The sequence below is a fragment of the Seriola aureovittata genome, chromosome 14 (assembly GCF_021018895.1).
Source record: "Seriola aureovittata isolate HTS-2021-v1 ecotype China chromosome 14, ASM2101889v1, whole genome shotgun sequence".
NCBI classification, from domain to species: domain Eukaryota; kingdom Metazoa; phylum Chordata; class Actinopteri; order Carangiformes; family Carangidae; genus Seriola; species Seriola aureovittata.
Genome location: NC_079377.1, coordinates 4,099,335 through 4,118,934, shown reverse-complemented (window position 1 = coordinate 4,118,934; position 19,600 = coordinate 4,099,335). Strand labels below are relative to the sequence as shown.

Sequence of the window (19,600 nt, the reverse complement as noted above, 5' to 3'; positions counted from 1 at the left end):
AAATCCACTATGCATATGTCACTATAGTAATATCTGTGATAATAGCTGTACAATATATTACTGTATGTAGGCTTTAAGGTTACATCAGCACCATGGACAGAGCATACCAGGTACTGAATCCTACTGTAATTAGCATTATTGTAAGTACTTACAGAATATTGTGTAGGCTATCAATGTCGGCTATTTTTGCAAGTACTAATATACTGTAGTGCTGCTTGCATCGCAGGTATAGGTGGTAAACCTAATTTGAGGTTCCTTGTGAAGAATCCCCTTGGATAGGTCCAACACTGGAGACACCTGGTGGAAAGGTGTCTGTAAACTTGTGCTGGACATGAAGTCTATTCCTAAACACGACCTTCTGGGTTTTTCAAAGATCACCAGGTATTCATTTTTCATCAAAACAATGGTTAGCTCTACTAGCTAGGCAAGGGTCTTTCAATTGTCTGGATTAAAAAACAACTTCTTCTTCTTTACTATATTAACTTAAAATGCTTTGTACAGTAGACAAAAGGAACACAACTGTGAGAAGTGCCTGACTTCCAGGTATGTATGATGCTGCCTCTGTTCATCACCATGAAGCATGTGGTGACATGCAGCAGGTTTACTGTTCTAACAGTCAACTATTGATCCACTAAAATGTTTTAATTTTTCACTTTGTTACTTTTATTCCTTCCGAAGACTTTTCCTCCAAGGGCCACTGTTAAATGCATTTCTTCAGCACTGTGTCAACATACTTTCCCCACAGTCTCTCCCTAAGCTTGAACTCCCCCGTACAGCACTGTGGCAGAAGCATCAGGGGGCGTGCCTCCGCTGTATGTTCTCTGCTTCTCATTGGTCAGTTCAGATGAAGTGGGCGGTGACGGAGGGGAATTCCCGGCTGGTTCTGTTCAACAAATATTACTTTTCCTGTGTGCTGTCACCCATTCAGATCGGGCTTCTCTGAGAAACAGTAACCTGTGATACAACCGAGAGTGAGTGTATGTTTGTGTGTGCGGGTGTCTGCACCATGAATGGTGAGTAGCAACACATTATAATATACATTATACTATAACAACAACAACAACAGTGCCGTTTAGACTGAGATGTTCAGGCAGAATTAAATACATACTGCTAATGTCAGTGATGTTCAATGTACTGACTCAAGTGTAAGTTATTGTTTATTTTGATAACTGAAACCTTTATGTAGAATAGCAACACTCGTATTTAATTCGTAAGTTAAATAATAGTTGCCGCTGTTTATTCTAAGTCTGTTCATCCACACAGTGAAACTTCCTCCTTTTTGCAATGATTGACATTGTTGACATCATGGGAGTCATTGTCAGTAATTACAGGATTGCTTTAGGAGAAGTGAATGCTCTTACAAACACTACAAAACAGTTAGAGTGAAATGTTAATACTTTTTCACATTATTACTACTACTCAGTACAGTTTTGCATGTGTATACATTTGCCTAATTTGTTCCTATATGATACATTTTCTTCCTCAGTTCTTATGTCCTCCATGCTGGGAGACGATTCTCACCTAAGTAAGGATATTTTCATACCTTTTGTGTCAAAATTAGTTGCCCGTACCCACAACTTAAAACTTATACAATAAGTTAAAATCACAACAAATAACTTCCTCAATTTTTTTTTTTTCATTTTGTTTAGCTTTTTTCAGACCTGTGGTGTGAGTGTGTGTGAGAGAGCCTAAGGTTCTCGCAGTCATCATCCTTTATAGTTTGTGGTGTATAAGTTTGTATATTGTGTTATAAACGTCTGTGTGTGTGTGTGTGTGTGTGTGTGTGTGTGTGTGTGTGTGTGTGTGTGTGTGTGTGTGTGTGTGTGTGTGTGTGTGTGTGTGAATCATCTTTCAGTTTTGTGTTTGTTAATGTATCTACAAAATGAGGAAGGCAGGACATGGCTGTGCCATTTTTTTGGGCAAACACACATTTCTTAATTATGTCAGAAATGTAACATGATTTGTTTCATCCTGGTCTACACAACATCTGTGTGTGAACACAGACTTTGGTTTTTTAATGCTTAATTGTTGCTTGGCTGTCATCTCCACTAAACCATATTTCTGTACTGTTAAATCATTGGAAACGCTGTACATCAAAAACAAACGCACTTCCCGTATCAGTTTTAGTTCCTCTCTCTCACAAAGGCATCATGTGGTGCAAGTTCTTTTCACACAAAAGGGTCAAAGAATGTCAAAGAGTTTTGGATGCAGAATGTCGGCAGCTAGAAAACATGAGCGGGATGATTTGCAGGTTAAAAGATGGTATACCTCTAGTCGGGCTGGATTTGAATGAAGACTGACATCTAGGTCACATATAATGTTGTTTCCACAGTATGTCAGCAATTTCGGTGGGCAACACAACTGCACTCTCACTTTTGAATGTAGACCTTGAGATCTTACATGTAAAGACGACCTCTGTCACTTTTCAACCAGATTATTCAACCAGACTAAATGCAAAACACTCAATCAGTGCTTATTGGACTATTGATCCAGACATTTTAAATTTAGCTGTTAAGATGAGATGCACAGGTACAGTAAATTACACAGGGATTTAGGCACCAATGCCCATTTAAACTGAAGACAAAAAGGGGAAACAAAAAAGTTGTGAAAAAAGAACGTTAATCAGCGACTTTTTCCTGAAAGTATCAACACTGAAACATTTTGCACTATTTTCTGACATCAAAACAATTTCTACACGTTTCACAGCAGCAGCAGCAGCAGCAGCAGCAGCAGCAGCACATTTAGACCTCATAGCAGCAATCACACAGGTCTTGCTATTTAACATTAATGATGGTTCCCACTGGAACTCAGCCATAACTCATTTTATTATCCGTACCTGTGCTTTCTAAAGTCAAATTTCTTATTTTCTTTTTTTCGCCCAGTTTTAACATGCATATATAGATGCCTTTTGACCTGCAAATCAGGGTTATTAAATGCCAGAAACACGGCTAATGCCTATTGTACCGTAGTTTATCTCCTGACTCTTTGACCCTGTGACTTTTGTAATTCCAGCAAGGAACAAAAATTAAGCAAAAATGAACAAAATCAGTTTGGTAGCCATGTTTGGTAACCACTTTGTCCTTCGAATCTTATTTGATAAAAGTATTTTTGTCACTGAACTAAACCACTCATGTGCAAACAGGAAAAACAAAAAAGCAGAGAGTTTTGTCTTGTTTGTCAACTTGGCTTTGCTTTGTTGCCTTCCTCTGTTTTCTCATCCACTCATCATTTCCTCTCCACAACCCCTTCACTGACTGTTCTCATCATCTGTGCTATCTAGTGGCTGAGCCAGCGATCCAGATCTTTGAGCAGCCAAAGCAGAGGGGAATGCGCTTCAGGTACAAGTGTGAGGGTCGCTCAGCTGGCAGCATCCCCGGAGAGAAGAGCTCCGACAACAACAGGACCTACCCCAGCCTGCAGGTCAGTCCGATCCACGCAAAGATTTACATGTTTAATTGTACATAGGAGCACTTTTCACCTCTGCATGTGTCTTTCCATACAAGTTTGCATGCATGGTGTCAGTATATGAAGCAACCTCCTCCTCTTCCTCCACAGATCCTGAATTACTCTGGTAAGGGTAAAGTGTGCGTGTACTTGGTGACGAAGAACGAGCCGTACCGACCGCATCCACACGACCTGGTGGGGAAGGACTGCAAAGACGGATTCTACGAGGCAGAGTTCGGTCCAGAACGCCGAGTGATTGCGTGAGTTCTCCTCCCACAGTCGCCTCTGTCCAACAGCACTCTGTCGCTGTATTCTCACTGTCACTGTCGTCACCAGAGTAATTATCTCCTCAGTCTCAGTCTTAATCAGCACACACACACACACACACCACAATATATTAGTGTATTTTGTGTTTCGCTAGACTGTTTCGGAAGACACCAAGAGAAAATAGGTGACCACTGATACAGAGGAAGAAACTCATACACACACACACACACACACAGAGAGAAAGCATATTTGTTAAACCATGTCTGAGATGAGGATGGCAATATGGGAATTCCCCAAGTGACATCACCCATATTTGCTGTGTGTTAGAGAGAGAAAACAGTGTGTATGTGTGTGTGTGTGTGTGTGTTTGTGTGTGTGTGTGCGTGTGTGTTTGTGTGTGTGTGTATGACAGTGTGAATGAGTCAGTATCTCTTGGGGTGTATAATTTGCAAATCCCTCATGGTTTTCTGTAGTAAATTCAGATTAATTTAGATCTTTGTGTGTGAAGTGAACTCCTCCTGCGGATCTGGATCAAGTCTGATCAGAAAGTCAAACCAAATGGGTGGGATTGATTGTATCATCGCTTTGACCTTAACAACAACAGCATTTATGTCATACGTCATTCAGGCGTGGCCCTGTGTATTTTGTTTATTGTCATCAGGTTGTTGTTGCAGTTGTGTGACTCTTTCATGCTAATGCTGTATGTTGTAATTATTGACACAGCTTCCAGAATCTGGGCATCCAGTGTGTGAGGAGGAGGGAAGTGAAAGACGCCATTGTACAGAGGATTACCAGAGCGATCAACCCCTTCAACGGTGAGTCTCTAATCCAGCTTCAACTGTTTTATATCCTTCATAGTGAGAACGAGTCACACTCACTGTAGTTTAACACTGGCATGTCAACACATCAGCTTTAGAGTCTGACTGATGCTGGATTGCAAATGGATATGTTCAGTTCACCAAAAACGTGAGCATGTTCAATGAACGCGTTGATCCACAGCACTGGCCACAGAACTGCATTGTTGTCCAAACATCACTGAGAATAGTGAGCTGGTTTTACTCCGGTATCAGTAACGTTTGTTAAAAACTACATTGGTTCGCTGTTTTTGGAAATGAGTGAACCCTTAAAAAACATTAAAATATACTGTGATTCGCTTCTTTATGACAAACACAACAAAATGTTTTAAACATTAATCAAGAAAATGTTGTACTAAAATTTGTGTTTGCATATCTGCCATAATACTGTGTATGCTGATACCAATATATATCTGATGAGCTAATATCAGCTCATCAGCTCACTCATGTATCCTTCAGACTCTAGACAGAATAATGAGTGTCATTGTATATGTGAAGTGCAGACTGTATTCTGCTGTAATTGTTGCTGCTGGTCACTGTTATTGCTGTTGCTGCTGTTACTTTTCCTGCTGTTGTTGCTGGTAAACGGGTTCAAAACAATTCAAAAGAATTGTTTTCAAATGCTGGTTGACCCAGTTCTCAGGCAGATGAGAAGATTTTCCTAACATCAAGTCACAAAATCTGTCCGTGTTACCGCTGCACTATCTACAGTAATGCCATTTCCTCTGTGTGCTTTCACTCTGCGGTCCTCCGGCGCACACAGACAGCAGTTCTCGTGTACAAACAGGCGTTGAGCTACTTCCCCATTCTTGTTCACAGTTGCTCAATTCAGCACAGTGCAGGATGCCACGTGAGAGCTGGGAATGCAGGATTCATTAAAAGGGGGAGGGGGTGGGGGGGTGGGCCGAGGGGGTTCCCCAGCTCTCAGAGATGATGATAAAAGTAGGGTATGGTGCTTTACAGGTCTGTAAAAGCGTATGGGAAAAGGGAATGGAAGGTTTATGAGCAGTTCAGGTTCACTTTTTGTCTCTCAAACATACAATCATGTGTTTGGTGATGATCTCAGATATTTGTTATTTGCTCAGTTGTCCTGAAACTTTCTGCGTTTGCAAAAGCGTTCTTACCTAATACTCGACTGTGACTTGGGCAAATCCTGAAGGGGCCTGGGCACCATGTACAGAGTCTCATAGAACGACATAGTAATGACCTAAAAATAAGCATCAAAACGCTCAGATGCAGATGGCCTCTTTGTGATATGAACCCCTAACCCCTGCTGACACTTCAAGTCTTTTGCTCTGTCTACTGAACTTCACCACAAATAACCACATATCTGCTCTCTCACCTGTATGATAGTATTAGAGTCGACAAAATAATTCAGGCACAGAAGTTCTTAGAAGTCGAAGTTATATCTGACAACTGTCGTTTTATTGTGTGATTCCTGTGGTCCAGGAACATGACATGAATATTTGTAAACTCAGACATATCTTTCTAAGCTAGCTGCTTGATTTGGTAGATAAAATATTTGCATTTCTTGCTTGAATGAGCACAAAATTCAAATGAACATTTATCTTTAATACATCCAGATACATTTAGATTTAGCCAAATTACAGCTTACCCATCTTATTACTTAATAGAGCGGTTTTAAATTTACAGACTTTGGCTGATTATTGTCTTTGATAGATGGATCAACCATGTGAAAAACATGACAGAAGTCCTAAATGTAATATTGTTTTCTTTAAAAAGAAGTGTTTTCTGCATATAGGGAGCACAGGGAGGTTGAAGGTGACTAGATAACTTGAGCTTTGATGTCTAACATGGATGAGATCATATCAGAAATATTGTCTGTATTTTGTCCATAAAGAGCCATTCTGATAATGAAGTGTCATCATCATCTGGAAATGAACCATCTACTGACTGTATATCTGCTGAGAGGGTGGATTTAAAGACAGGTGCCAGATCATTGGACTGTATTTTCAATATTTTTTTCATAGTTTTAAGAACCAAAAACCATCTCAATGTAGTTTTACATCTGACAGGTTTGGCTCACCAACAGGTCGGTGAGCCAATCAGAAGAGAGGAGGCTCTTCTGATTGGCTGATTGTTTTCTGAGTGATCCAATAACAATATAGCAGATTTCAGGAAAACAGTCAGAGAGACCAAATCCTACAAGGTTGGATGGTGGGTCCAGGTGGGCGGGGCTTGGGGCGTGGCTGAGAGTGGTGACTGCTTTGTTGTGACATCACAAAGTTACAGAAGTCCTGACGGCTGGTTTTAAGGCTCAGTTTCTGAATACAGGCTGTGTGCATTTCTCTGTGGACTGAGGCTTTGATACTTTTTCAGTATTAATATAGAACCTAGACCTGCTTTATAATCACACAACACATGGACAAATACCTTTCTACTATATGGAGCTTTAAGCGATTTTACAACCAAATAACCAGATTCATAGTGGTGGCATTGTGACGATGGATGTAAAATACTCTTGTGACACTCATGTGATCATGTTTAGTGAACACTGTGTTATTAGTCAGGTAGACACATTAAAATAGACACGGATCAAGTATATTTACTCCCACATACTGTTTAATGGGCAGCTGGATGTCTTTTTCACGTGGTTTGAACCTTCCCCTCTCTTCAGCTCACTTCTGCTGTGAAACTCAGCTGCTTCCTGTGTTGGGGGGAGATAAGCTAGCCCCCTTACTCACTCCCCTACACTCACCCCAATGCACTTGCACAACGACCTTTACACACTTACACACATACAAACCCGTCTGACCTCAGCTCATGCATGTGAAGCTTTGTTCAGGCCACATCGGTGCAGTTGTCTGTAGAATATCTGAGACCTGATGAGACCACCGAGCGAATGAGGTCACATCACCTGAACCAGTGAAGACACACAACTGAATACTGTGTGTGACGTAACAATGTCTTTCTCTATTACTATTCACTCACATGTGACAGTGCTGGGGTGGTGCACCTGCTTAATGTTTGCGTAGTTTTCTCATGGGACAGTGTTCTTTTCCACGAAATCTAGTCAAAGACACAGTCCATGATCATTTAAGGTAACAGGTGTGTCTGTGCAGTGCAATAAGTTAATTACTGAGTAACAGACAGAGGCTAAACTTAGGCCTCAAATAAGTTTCTATAAGATTTTGTGGATGTTCAGAAATGATTTTAAAGATTGTGGCTGTATATCATATTTAAGCTTTAAATCTCTATTCCGACCTTCACAAGAAGACTTATTGTTGATATAATTTTATTTTTTTCATTTCTGCAACAACAGGTGTTGAATTTCACAGTTTTCTCAGGCTCTCAAAGGGAAACTGTTTCCGAACTTCATTTCACAAGCTGAAAATCTTACTAATCTTTATTCAAGCCCATCGTTTTGCCTCTGTCTGCTGCTCAGTGATATAGAAGCATGTGATTAACCCCTCACAGCCATACTTTATATCATTATGGAGTGTGTCGTAGAGCAGGTTTCTCTTTTTTTTGCTACCACTTTTCTCACAGGAAATAATGTCATCTCAAAGGCTTCCTGATATCTTATTTGAGCCCATACGAAACATTTTACTTCTATTTCGAAGTTGCGCTTCCCCTTAAAGTGAGTGCTGGATGCTGGTTGGTCAGTGCTTTGAAGAATATTATCATGAAGCATTATTGCAATTTTATTTTTACAGCACTTATCCTTCCCCTGTTTGTCTTTACTGAGCTGGAGGTGTTTCTTCCATCTGCCTTTTACGCTCTCTGTTATTTGCCATTGCCAGAATACTTATGCTGTTTGTATCCAAACATCATGTAGCATTTTAAAGCAAATATAAATTTCTATATGATCTAACTGTAGTGTATCATTTTGTAGTCACAAACTGAACGTTGTGTGTGATGAGTCCCGGTGTAATTGTGAGTCATGCAGTGGAGACACAGTTTGAGGTGAGGCTTGGCACCTGCCTCCCCTTCTTTCTCACTCTCACAGCATGCTCCCACATTCATACTAACCACTTACCACGCACCCACCCCCCCCGCCTCCCCCACCCCCTCCACCGTCACTAGCCTCATCACCGTCACCACAGCCAATGACCTGTGTACCCTTGTCGCTGCTGCTTCATGCAGCCAGGATGCCCAGTGACTCTGGGCCCTGTTTGTTTCCATCACACAAATTCAGTCATCGCTAATTTCACCTACAACCCACTTTACTGCACCTGTCCGCCACCTGCATCGCTCAATAGCACACTCCACGAACACTCACACATACAGTAGGTACACCACGCACAGAGACCAACTTAGTATGTTCCATCACTATTTGCTCTGACAGTTCCGCTTTCATACACAGACAAGTCTGCATCTCTCCCTCCCTCAGTTTCTCCACTGTGTCTCTGTCTCTGCCTCCTACAGAAGACAAACCTGATGACCAAACACAAAGCTGAAACAGAGCAGAGCTGCACGCAGCTGCAACACTTTGTGCAGAGACCATTCAACTTCCAGAAGTTTATGTTTAAGTTTATATTTTCACAATGTCGTTTCTGTTGTCGTTGTTGATAGACTCCTTTCCTACATCAAAATGACATTTTCTAAGAAAGGGAGCACCTGTTATGTCCTGCCATAGTGATTTGTCATATTTATAAAATGATGTGGCAGCACTCCAGACGAAAGTGCCATATTATTTATGTTGAATTATGGACAGTGACTCATAAGAACTAAGTGATGGCGAGGTGACTGACTGATCTTTATTTCAATCTCTAAGAAAATAAATAATAATAAAAACAAAAAACAGAAAATGTCAACTTTCAAAATGTGAAAAAGAGTATACTGAAATAAATAACACCTTCTAAACACCTTGAAATTCATCTTACAATAATGACCAAATGAAGCTAGTTACATGTCACTGGATGATATTTTCCGATTTCCTCATTTTTGTAATAAATGCAGTGCTTCTCAACCTTTTTGTGCTGCGACCCCCTCACAAACTATAGATGGGTGTTCACATTTTTCAGTTACACTTGATAGTGTAACATTACTTTCAGTTGGCCCACCTTCACATATCTCCTCTGGGTCTCATCTGGAGCTGGCAGACTGGAATTATGGGAGATTAAATGGGCAAACAGTCTCAAAAATATTTATGCATTTCTTTATTTTTTATATATTTATTTGGAAAAATGTCCTGCGACCCCCCAGGAGGGTCTAACCCCCCGCGTTGAGAACCACTGAAATAATGCATCAAATATAATGGTTTTAAATGTCAATCTAAAAAAAATCCTTTCTGTAGCTTCGTGTTTAACAGACTGATGTGAGGGTGGCATCGATCCTCTCGCCTGACTCTCAGAGAGAAAACAAATAAACCCAAAATGTTGAACAAACAAACAGAAAAACTGCAGCTGGTATAAAGCGGGTCAAACAGTCTGACTGCTATAACACTGTAATAACAGTCAGAGCCAGACGGACATGTTTTGGTTGAATCTGATATTTAATATCAGAGCTTGTGAACAAATGTTCATGTCAACATCAGACGACTTTTGTTTTGTGTTTTGTCTCATTTCTCACTGAACATGTTCAGGGAGACGTGGAGAGAAGCTGATTAATGCCACAACTGTGGACTCAAGTCACACATTCGATGACTTCTGACTAAGCAAAATGCAAACAGAGTTGTTACTGCACTTGTGACCTGTGACTTCAGTTGGAAATGAGCCTTGAGAGAATAATGGCTCGTGCCAGCAGTGCATGTAGAGACAGAGCAGGAAAAATACCTCGTTAGCTGTCTGTGCTCAACAGGTCACATTCACAGAGGATGAGGAGTTTCCCTACATAACTGCACAGCAGACTTTTTCTTTTTTTTTTTTTTTTTTTGTATATTGTAGTGTTTCTGTCCAAACCAAACTCTGGTATCACACTGTTGAAAATGACATTAAATTTGGTGAGAAACTCAAAAGACAAAATTTAAGACTTGACACTCACTCATGTCCCACCACTTTCACACACGTCAGGAGCCACCATGGTCACTCATAGAGGAGTCTCATCTCTTGCCTGTGTGTTGTGCAGACACTCACACTCTTTCCACCCTGAGGTGACGTCGCTGAGCGTCAAGTACCAAGTTGTGGGCGGGGATGGCCTCGACAGATAGAAATTGAGAGACGGAGGAAGAGAAAGTAGGCAGATGTGAAAGCCTGGTGCGTGTGTGTGTGTGTGTGTGTGTGTGTGTGCGCGCGTGTGGGTGTCTCTCAGTAAAAGATCTCCCCGCGAGGTGTGTGTTTGTGTGTTGCCTCTGAGGGCGGGATGTGTGACGCTTGCATGTATGTGTGCAGATGAGACTGTAGGCTGGGGACACTTAGATTATCTGTGACGTGTTCATTTTGATCCAGAGTTGAGGTTTTGGGGACAACCTACAGATTTGACAGAGGCATGAGAACATTCTAGAGAATGTATCTACACTATCTATCTATCTTTGCTTTAATAATCTCACATTTATACTTTTTCAATGCACTATATATTTGACACATTGGTTTAGTATATCCATATACATAAACCAGGTTTAACGACCAGTGTGCAACAGATTTGACTCCCAGCTCACCCAAATTAAAAAATAGACGTCTTTCCCACTTACCTATAGTAATGTCTGGGCATGCAAATGTTTTGTTGCACTGACATTTGAATTTTTTCTGTCACATTTGTGACATTTGTTTGTGGTGGCCGAAGCAATGAAAACCTACAGTGGAAAAATTCAACAGGAAAGTGCATTTTCATAAACAATGTGGTGGTTACTCCATAATTCACAGATTGTGCAATTAACAGTTTTCATAGGGACTTTTATTGTCAGTAGAAGTTAGTTCCAATGACAGATCTGTTCCCAAAGTTGTTGTTGTTATTTCCCAATGTTTTGATTACCACAAATAAAAGTCCATTACCTTTTTCATTATTTAAGGGTTGTGGCTGCAGAAATCTTTAACCCTGTCTACCTACCACTACCCCTTGGATACAGTACATTGACTCAATAACTGCACTTAAGCGCTAAGTTGAAACACTTTATTGTAAACATCTACTCCACTGTGGTCCAGAGGGAAATATTTTTCATTTATTTAACAGCTGTAGTTACTAGTTATTTTACAAATTAAGATTTTAATTACAAAACATATGTTGAGATATGAATTGTATATTAAATTGTTAAAATTAGCTCCATTTCGACCAACAACTGTGAAATACTACTTATAGAAGTATATGAATGCATCAATAATAACAATAATCAGAATCCAATAATATGATATGTAATGGTATAAGAGGGGAGTGTATTTGCAGTCTAAGTACTTTTAATTTTGATACATGAAGAACATCTTGCTAATAATACTTACATACTTTTACTTAAGTAAGATTTTCAGTGTAGGACTTTTACTTGTAATCAAGTATTTTCATAGTGCAGTATTAGTACTTTTTAAAAAAAAACTTTGCAACTTGTCATTATTTGGGTGAACTGGGCCTTTAAATATAAAGTAAAATCTGATGTAAGTGATCCTTCCATTACATGGCTGCTTATAGTATGTCAGGTATAATGCCTTTGATAAGCATCAGTTTGTTTTATATCATCCACTGTGCCTGTGATGTTGACACTCATGTGTGTATATGTGTGTGTGTGTGTGTGTGTGTTTGTGACCTCAGTGCCACGCGAACAGCTGCTGCAGACAGAGGAGTACGACTTGAACGTGGTTCGCCTCTGCATTCAGGTTCTGCTGCCGGATGAGAACGGCCACTACACCCGCTCACTCAACCCCATTGTCACCAACCCCATCTACGACAACAGTGAGTGTCTGAGCTCTGACTGTATCTACCGTGTTCATGCTGGCGTCATGTTAGGCAATTACAACATTATGAAACTGCCATATAATTGCACACACGGGAAATCCGGCTGCCTGAGGGTAGGTGTGTGCACCTAAGGGTTCAGGTAATGGTGGATTCCAATAGCTGATGATGATATAACTTTAAGTAAAGATGCAGATATTTTGTGCTAATGTTAATGTCATTTCTAACGCTTACCTTGAATTTAATTTATGTCCTTCAAATTGAAACAAAGTAATAATAAAAATATTATGCAGTAATTGAGGAGTTATGTAAGTAGGTGTGTTTGGACATACAGAGTATGTACCTGCAGCTGCAGTGTTTGTTGCAAGATCTGTGTACGTGTGTCCGATAGACATTTTCTCAACACTGTTTCAAGTGTTGCACTTGGTGAACTAGTTCAGTGTTCCTCACATGCATTGAGAAAGGGGAAGTTCTTCATATACACTAACCCTAAAACAACACTTGTTACCATGGAGCACTTCCTCTTCTGACAACAGGCATGTGACATGTGACTCAACGTGGTGAGGCTTCAACAGTAAACTCAATGTGTTTTTTTTTCTTTAGAGGCAGATATTGAAGCAGCCACAATGAGTCACTTAAACTGGTCACAACAGTACAACAATAGATCAGAGCAAAATAAATGCTGTCTTGTGTGTAGTATGCACTCTTATTGTTAGATTTGTTGCATATCTGTTGGGTTACATGTGTGTAACTTGTTTCCACCTCTTCAGGGGCACCAAACACAGCAGAGCTGAGGATCTGTCGGGTCAACAGGAACAGTGGCAGTGTTAAAGGCGGGGACGAGATCTTCTTACTGTGTGACAAAGTACAGAAAGGTACATACTATCAGTGCTCTGCATATGTTTGCAATGAATCAGTCAGCATTTTATTATTTTACACCTTTTTACAGTGTTTTTCATACAGTTTGCATCTGTTTTCTCTTCATTCATCTTCATTCATTCAATTTATCCATGAATCCCTTTTGCTTTTCATAGCCTTAGTTTTCTTTGCATGTTCATTCAGTTTTCCATTCCTGTCATCCTTACCTCCAGATGACATTGAAGTGCGGTTCTTCTCCTCTGACGGCTGGGAGGCCAAAGGCTCCTTCTCCCAGGCTGATGTACATCGCCAAGTGGCCATTGTCTTCAAGACTCCGTCCTACTACAACACCTCCATAACAGAGTCAGTCACAGTGCAGATGCAGCTGCGGCGGCCTTCCGATCAGGAAGTCAGCGAGCCAATGGATTTCAGATATCTGCCCGACGACAAGGGTGAGCAATGAATACCTTCTTTCTGTGACTGGTAAATTCAAACCATCACCATTCTTTTGTGACCAATGGTAGTGTCCTGGAAACGGGACCCAGTTCTCAGTTGTTTTCAGGTGATATATGTGAGCATTTTGTGTTTGCTGTAGATCCTTACGGCTACAACGAGAAAAAGCGCAGAAGAGAGCACTTGATGAAGATATCAGGATTGCAAGGTAAGAGATATTGTACAACCCATTTGATATGACTCCACACGTTTGATATGAGTGTATGTATTGTAACAAAGTTTTGTGTCTTCCTTTAGGTGGTCCTTTTGCTGGTCTAGCGATGAACAGGCCAAAGGCAGTGCCACAGAGTACCATGAGTCACATGCGGAAAGGTAACTGGTTTAACTTGATTTCCCTCAAATTGCCAGATACAACATTTCCATCCAGATTAGGATAATACTGCCCTGCTATCACACTAAAAGTCACTATATGTTTTACAGACCTCAGCAACATGTACCTGAGACAACCGCCTCCACCTACGATGCAGCAGCAACCGACTATGTTCAACCAGCCCTACCAACCCGGGCCTCAGAATATGATGATGACATCACAGGCTCCTAATTTACAAATCAGCCATTCGTGGGCAAATCCCAACACAGCACTCTCAATGGATACAGTCACCATCAACCCCTCTGGTGCCATGAGCAATCTGCAACGTCTTAACAACAGCAGACAACAGCAGCCAAACCGTGTATCTGGTTACCCACAAAGAGCGGAGCACAACAGCTGTGAGAATAATGCCCTCCCTCAGCTCTCCATGAGGGACTTGCAGTGCCTGGATTCAGTCGGCCAGGCACCTGTAATGAGCCAGACAGAGTCCCAGCCACTCTTCCACCTGCAGCACCAAAGGGATGAGCTGGTCTCTGAAACCCGGGCCCAAAACCATCTAAGCAACCAAAACCAGGGTCTCCAGACTGGGTGGCCGAACTTCAGTCAAGTCCAGAATGCCTTTAATGGATCAGTACCTGGAGGAGTAGGTGGCTCACAGGTGCTGAGCTCTTTCCCCTATCTAGAGGGAATGGATGGGGAAGATTTTCTGAAAGGCCTAGTGGGAGGAGGTTCTCAGACTGGCTTCCAGCTGAAGCAGGAGCCCCAGATCATAATGGGAAAAGAGACACACGCTTCTCTTATGCAATCCCCAAAGGAAAGCCAAGGAAATACTTATACCAACTTGCTTCCTCGTCCAATGAGCAATGGCGCAAACGTGGATCCAATGAGGCAAGTTGGTAGTGGCAACACCCAGGCTCTTAAAAATCCGCAGAATCTTTACTCAAACAACAGCATGACCACAGAGGAACACTTTCCAACTTTGGTTGACTGGATCAAAGCAACTCGCCCAAGCGACTACAAGGAGTGACATTTTTGGTATCAAGAAATAAACAGAAGCAGCTCCATGGAGTACACCTGCCTTGTTTAGCCTTGTGCATCCAGAAATGTTACTTCTCCCTTTCAGACCTGGTAAGGCTCAGTGGGCATTTGCTTGGGTTATTACATCTGTGGGCATAAGACCAAAGTTATTGGCAGCCAATTGGATCCATAACCAAACAAATGCAGTGTTTCTAGTTGGTACACATGATTACTATCTAGTACCCTCTTTGGCAAAGACATCACCAGGAATACTCCTACATCTGATTGCTCAAACGTGGCATCTGGTAGGTTGTCATTCCAATTATTATTCTTTAAAGACACCTTCCTTCCAAAACTGCTAAATTTGGCATCTTGGCAAAGAAATAGGCCCTGCAGTTCCAGAGCATTGCCTCATTTTACATCAAGGACACCTTGTTTCATGATTGGTGTAATGTTACATGTTACATGTTACACCCCAACCATTAACCTCTGAAGTGTTGGCGTGTTTTAAGAGGTGCCAAGTTGCATCATCACTCCAATCACTCCCCTTAATTATTTCTAAAGACTTGTCAATAAAAGTCAGCTCACATTAATTCAACTGGTTTCTGCAAGGCTAAAACCTGTACGTGGATGAACCCCGCCTTAGGTTGTATTGATGATGACACTGATGGGTTCCCAGCCAACGTTTCATAAGAGGTGAATGTACTGCTTTCTTTCTTTGCCTATCTCAGGTGACGTTGGATTCACTGTCAACATACTGTATAGTAATGAATGTTTTGTTGGGTGTTTGATGTTGAAAAAGAAAAAGAAAAAAAAACAGGGGTAAATGGATTTTAGGGATTTTGAAAGTACAGCATAAAAAATTGCTTATTATGATGGATTTACTTGTTATTGCTTTTTAAGAGATTCATACATATTATACGTATCAGTTAAGGTATTTCACTGTTTAATTGATTTTTTAAAAATACTTTTGGTGTTAAGTGCACTCTGTACATACATGTTAGCCATAGTTGAGAGTGAAAGCATATTTATGCTGAAACACTCAAGAACTGGCAAGGTACTGAAATTTCCAATGAGGAAGTGGGAGGAAGCACATTCAAGGGTGTCTTTCCTTTGTAATGACTATGTCATACCAGTGATCACATGTGTTATCCAGAGTTCTCAGAGCATTTCTACCAGATGTTTTATAGATACAGATTAAAATTTTGTGTGTTATTGTTTTATTTGTTCAGCTGATGCTCTGAGGGACAGTTACAGAAAACGCTTTGGTCAAGATCAGTTTGATGGGACACATGGCTGGTGATGGACAAACACTTGTCACCACTAGCGTAGCTCAGCCTAATATGTTTTCTTGACTTGTATATAAGCAGGTGTTTTTTGGTCTTAAATAAAAAGTTAATATTTTGATGACAACTTTGTAAGTCTTGCTATTTTTGCTTTTGTTGTTTTTTTTCTACGGGATCATCAATAAAGAATGTCCTTTTCCAAATCTCTTGTCATATAATATCATGTTCACATTGTATTTTGTGAAAAAAAACTTTGTAAATGACCAGCACATGCAACAATACATTTATGTAAGTGATAATGCACAACAAGGTATCTAGGCCAAGCACATTATTTTCCTTACTGGGACACCTCACAGTACTTTATTCCACATTAAAAAAAAGCAAATTGATTTATCCGTTCTCCATATAAATTATTATCCATATAATAATATTGAGTCAAATTATGATATCAAGATGTCATGGTTAACAGCACAAAAAATCAACTACATCATAAATACCTGAAAACTTTAATTTTTGGAAAATAATAGAATCTGGTTAAAGCAAAACAACAAAAAGTGTGACTCACTTTGATTTTGAATAATTTATTGTATTTATTTATTATGTCATTTATTTAAATAATTATCTGGTTGTTATGGCACCCTCTAACTAGTTTGGCCTGTAGTAATGTATTGTAAAGAATTGGTGACATTGCCATTGATACCTGCTGTTTGGAAGAACCTGATAGAGGTGGTTAAACCGACACCTGCCAACAAATCAGAAGCAAGTATTTTCTATGTTGATGGTAGAAATATTTAAAATTTGTAAAGGTATAATCCCCAACTTTGTTAAAGCCCCCAGTGGTGTGTATCTCTTTAAGTTTCTCTCATTTACAAGAGGGCATCATTGGACTTCATTAAGCCGTGACTAATGTCAGTCGTATCTCATATGATGAACATGTCCATTTGAGGGGATGGACAGATAAATGGATAGATCACTATGTATAAATGAGCTGAAGCTAAATTCCCAGATTGTCAACTAAAGAAAAGAGTTTATAGAGTGTAGTGCTGTATGGCAGACAGTCCTGGCCATTAGGTGTGATAAAATATTTCCTCTGGTAGAGATAACAAGGTGTTGACAACCTGACATTGCGCAAGTCCTTCTGACATGTCTCAACAACAAAGTGATGAGTAGACTGAGCCCCATGACTCTGCACTTTCAGTTTGAGATACACTGAGAATTTGCATTACTTTTCATCATGATTTTTGTCAAGGCCGAAACATTTGATTCCCTCTCTGAGTCGAGTCACACAAAACAACAGCAAAAATGAAATGAAAGTGAGCAGTGTGAGCAGTGAAACCTGGCTTCAGTGGCCTGATCGAAACCTGTTGCTTTCATGTCCAGGCACAAATATAATGTAATATAGACTAGGTCAGTAATACTACTGACACACGCTCATATTTGGCAGTCAGCCATGAAGCAACAGCCAGGAGACCATCAGCTTAGTTTAGCACAAAGACTGGAAGCCGGGGTGACACCTAACATGTCTGAAGCTAACAAAATCTGACTCGTCGTACACTCTCTGTATGGATAAAATAAACAAGATATAACGTGTTAATGAGTGAGCTTTGGTTCTAGATTTTGTTACCTTCAGACGGAGTTAACTGTTTCCAAGCTGAACTAACCAAATCCTAGGTGTACAGACATGACAGTAGTATCAATCTTCTTATCTTTGCAAGAAAGCAAATATGCTCTTTGCCAAAATGTCAAACGAGTGCTTTAAAGTACAATATTCCTTCATATTAAAACTTGTTCAGTAAATCCTAAGCACTCACTATATACAGTAACTGTTTCAATTCCTTTTTAACAAAAATACATATGTGTTTATGATGTTTAATGAACATATAGCGCACTGAACTTCAATAAAATTGTGTCTGAGAAACACACTTCCTTCAACACTTTAAATCCTCAGGTTTCTGTCACAGCGGTCCCCAATCCTTAGTGTTTCATGTCTGTCCTGTCATTTCCTGTTTTATTTTGGTAGTTTCCCTCTTGTGTCTTTACTTCCTCCCGTGTGATTACCTGCCTTCTTCCTAAAGTGTTTCACCTGTGTCTCATTATTCCCAACAGTATTTACGCCCTGTGTGTCCCTTTGCACTTTGCCAGTTTGTTTTCTTCCCCAGTGAGTTACTTACCAGCGTTTTCCTGACTGCCATTCGGAGAGAGACTGTTTCTGTTACCCGTTTCCTGAGATCTGCCTGTTCCCTGTCGGTACCGTTGCCTTCTTCTGCCTGTCTGTGTTTCAACCCTGCCCGCCTGACGCGTCTCTCAGTTTTTCCCCCCATTGGATTCCTCGCCTGCTTCCTTTGGGCTTGCCAGTTTTTCTGGAATGCTGTTGTCAGGATTCATTGATTTAGATCAATAAACTGCCTTATTGTTAACTGCCTCTCTGGTCGTGCTTTTGGGTTCAACCTTTGTGTCCTGAGCCTGACAGGTTTCTATAAAGAATATGGTCAAATTTAGAAGTAATCTGTTTCACAATGAAGAAAAATTGACTATAATTACAATCAGTACTACCAGCTTTCTAGAGATGCCCCCTTTCACCTTGTGTAGCACCATAATGCAACTTACTTGATATCTATCGACTCACCTTCTAAAACCAAAAACAGGCAGAATCTGTTTGATGCCTTTTCTTATGACTTACATGAGTATCAGATAAAATCTTTAGGACTGCAAAGTCCCTGTGTCATCTCCTCTTATTTGTGTAGAACACTGGTCATTAATATGAATAAACATGATTTTACATGAAATGACGTGCAATTCTGACATATGTGAAACTGGTCATTACATCATTACCTCAAGATTTCCATGATCTGGTGGTAAGAATGTGTAAACTGAATATTTATCTGATACCTTCAGTGCCAGCCACTGGAGCTCACGGATATGCAGTGTCTTGCTCAGTGGCACTTCAACAGGGCAAATGCTTTCCATCATGGGCAAAATCGTGTATCTGAAGCTGCAACTAAATGCTTCTATTGACATTTGTTTGTACAGAAATATATACTCAAATCTGGTTATACTGGTTTTTATTCATCTTAATTGCTTCCAATTAAACTTAAGTTTTACTTTTTTATTGATCTATTGTTAATCTTTTGTTCCAACATGACATCAGGGACTGACAGTCATGTAATAGTATTTTACATTTGCCTGTTTCAAACTGATTTGTTGAAGGTAAGAGCACTTTGTGAACTTTGCCACTTTAATGCATCAGTTGTCATAAAGCTGCTGATATCTCT

General features: G+C 40.3%; 1 protein-coding gene across 2 annotated transcripts; it reads left to right on the top strand.

Moving 5' to 3' along the window:
• Positions 1 to 921: 921 nt before the first annotated feature.
• rel (v-rel avian reticuloendotheliosis viral oncogene homolog) lies at positions 922 to 16,531 on the top strand. 2 transcript variants are annotated; one of them, XM_056396241.1, is made up of 11 exons: positions 922 to 1,013; positions 1,487 to 1,525; positions 3,281 to 3,420; positions 3,556 to 3,704; positions 4,435 to 4,526; positions 12,204 to 12,344; positions 13,115 to 13,219; positions 13,436 to 13,654; positions 13,798 to 13,863; positions 13,953 to 14,027; positions 14,136 to 16,531. In XM_056396241.1, exons 1-11 carry the CDS (start codon positions 980 to 982, stop codon positions 15,050 to 15,052), a joined length of 1,977 nt encoding a protein of 658 aa, XP_056252216.1. In that variant the 5' UTR covers positions 922 to 979; the 3' UTR covers positions 15,053 to 16,531. The 2 variants fall into 2 exon arrangements, with proteins under 2 accessions (XP_056252216.1, XP_056252217.1); XM_056396242.1 differs by lacking the exon at positions 1,487 to 1,525.
• The last annotated feature ends 3,069 nt before the right edge of the window (positions 16,532 to 19,600 follow it).

Excerpts from the sequence above, each read along its gene's own strand:
- rel (XM_056396241.1), top strand. The coding sequence starts at position 980 with ATGTTTGTGTGTGCGGGTGTCTGCACCATGAATG. Across the intron at positions 1,014-1,486 it reads GGGTGTCTGCACCATGAATG|TTCTTATGTCCTCCATGCTG; the intron begins GTGAGTAGCAAC and ends TTTCTTCCTCAG. Across the intron at positions 12,345-13,114 it reads CAACCCCATCTACGACAACA|GGGCACCAAACACAGCAGAG; the intron begins GTGAGTGTCTGA and ends CCACCTCTTCAG.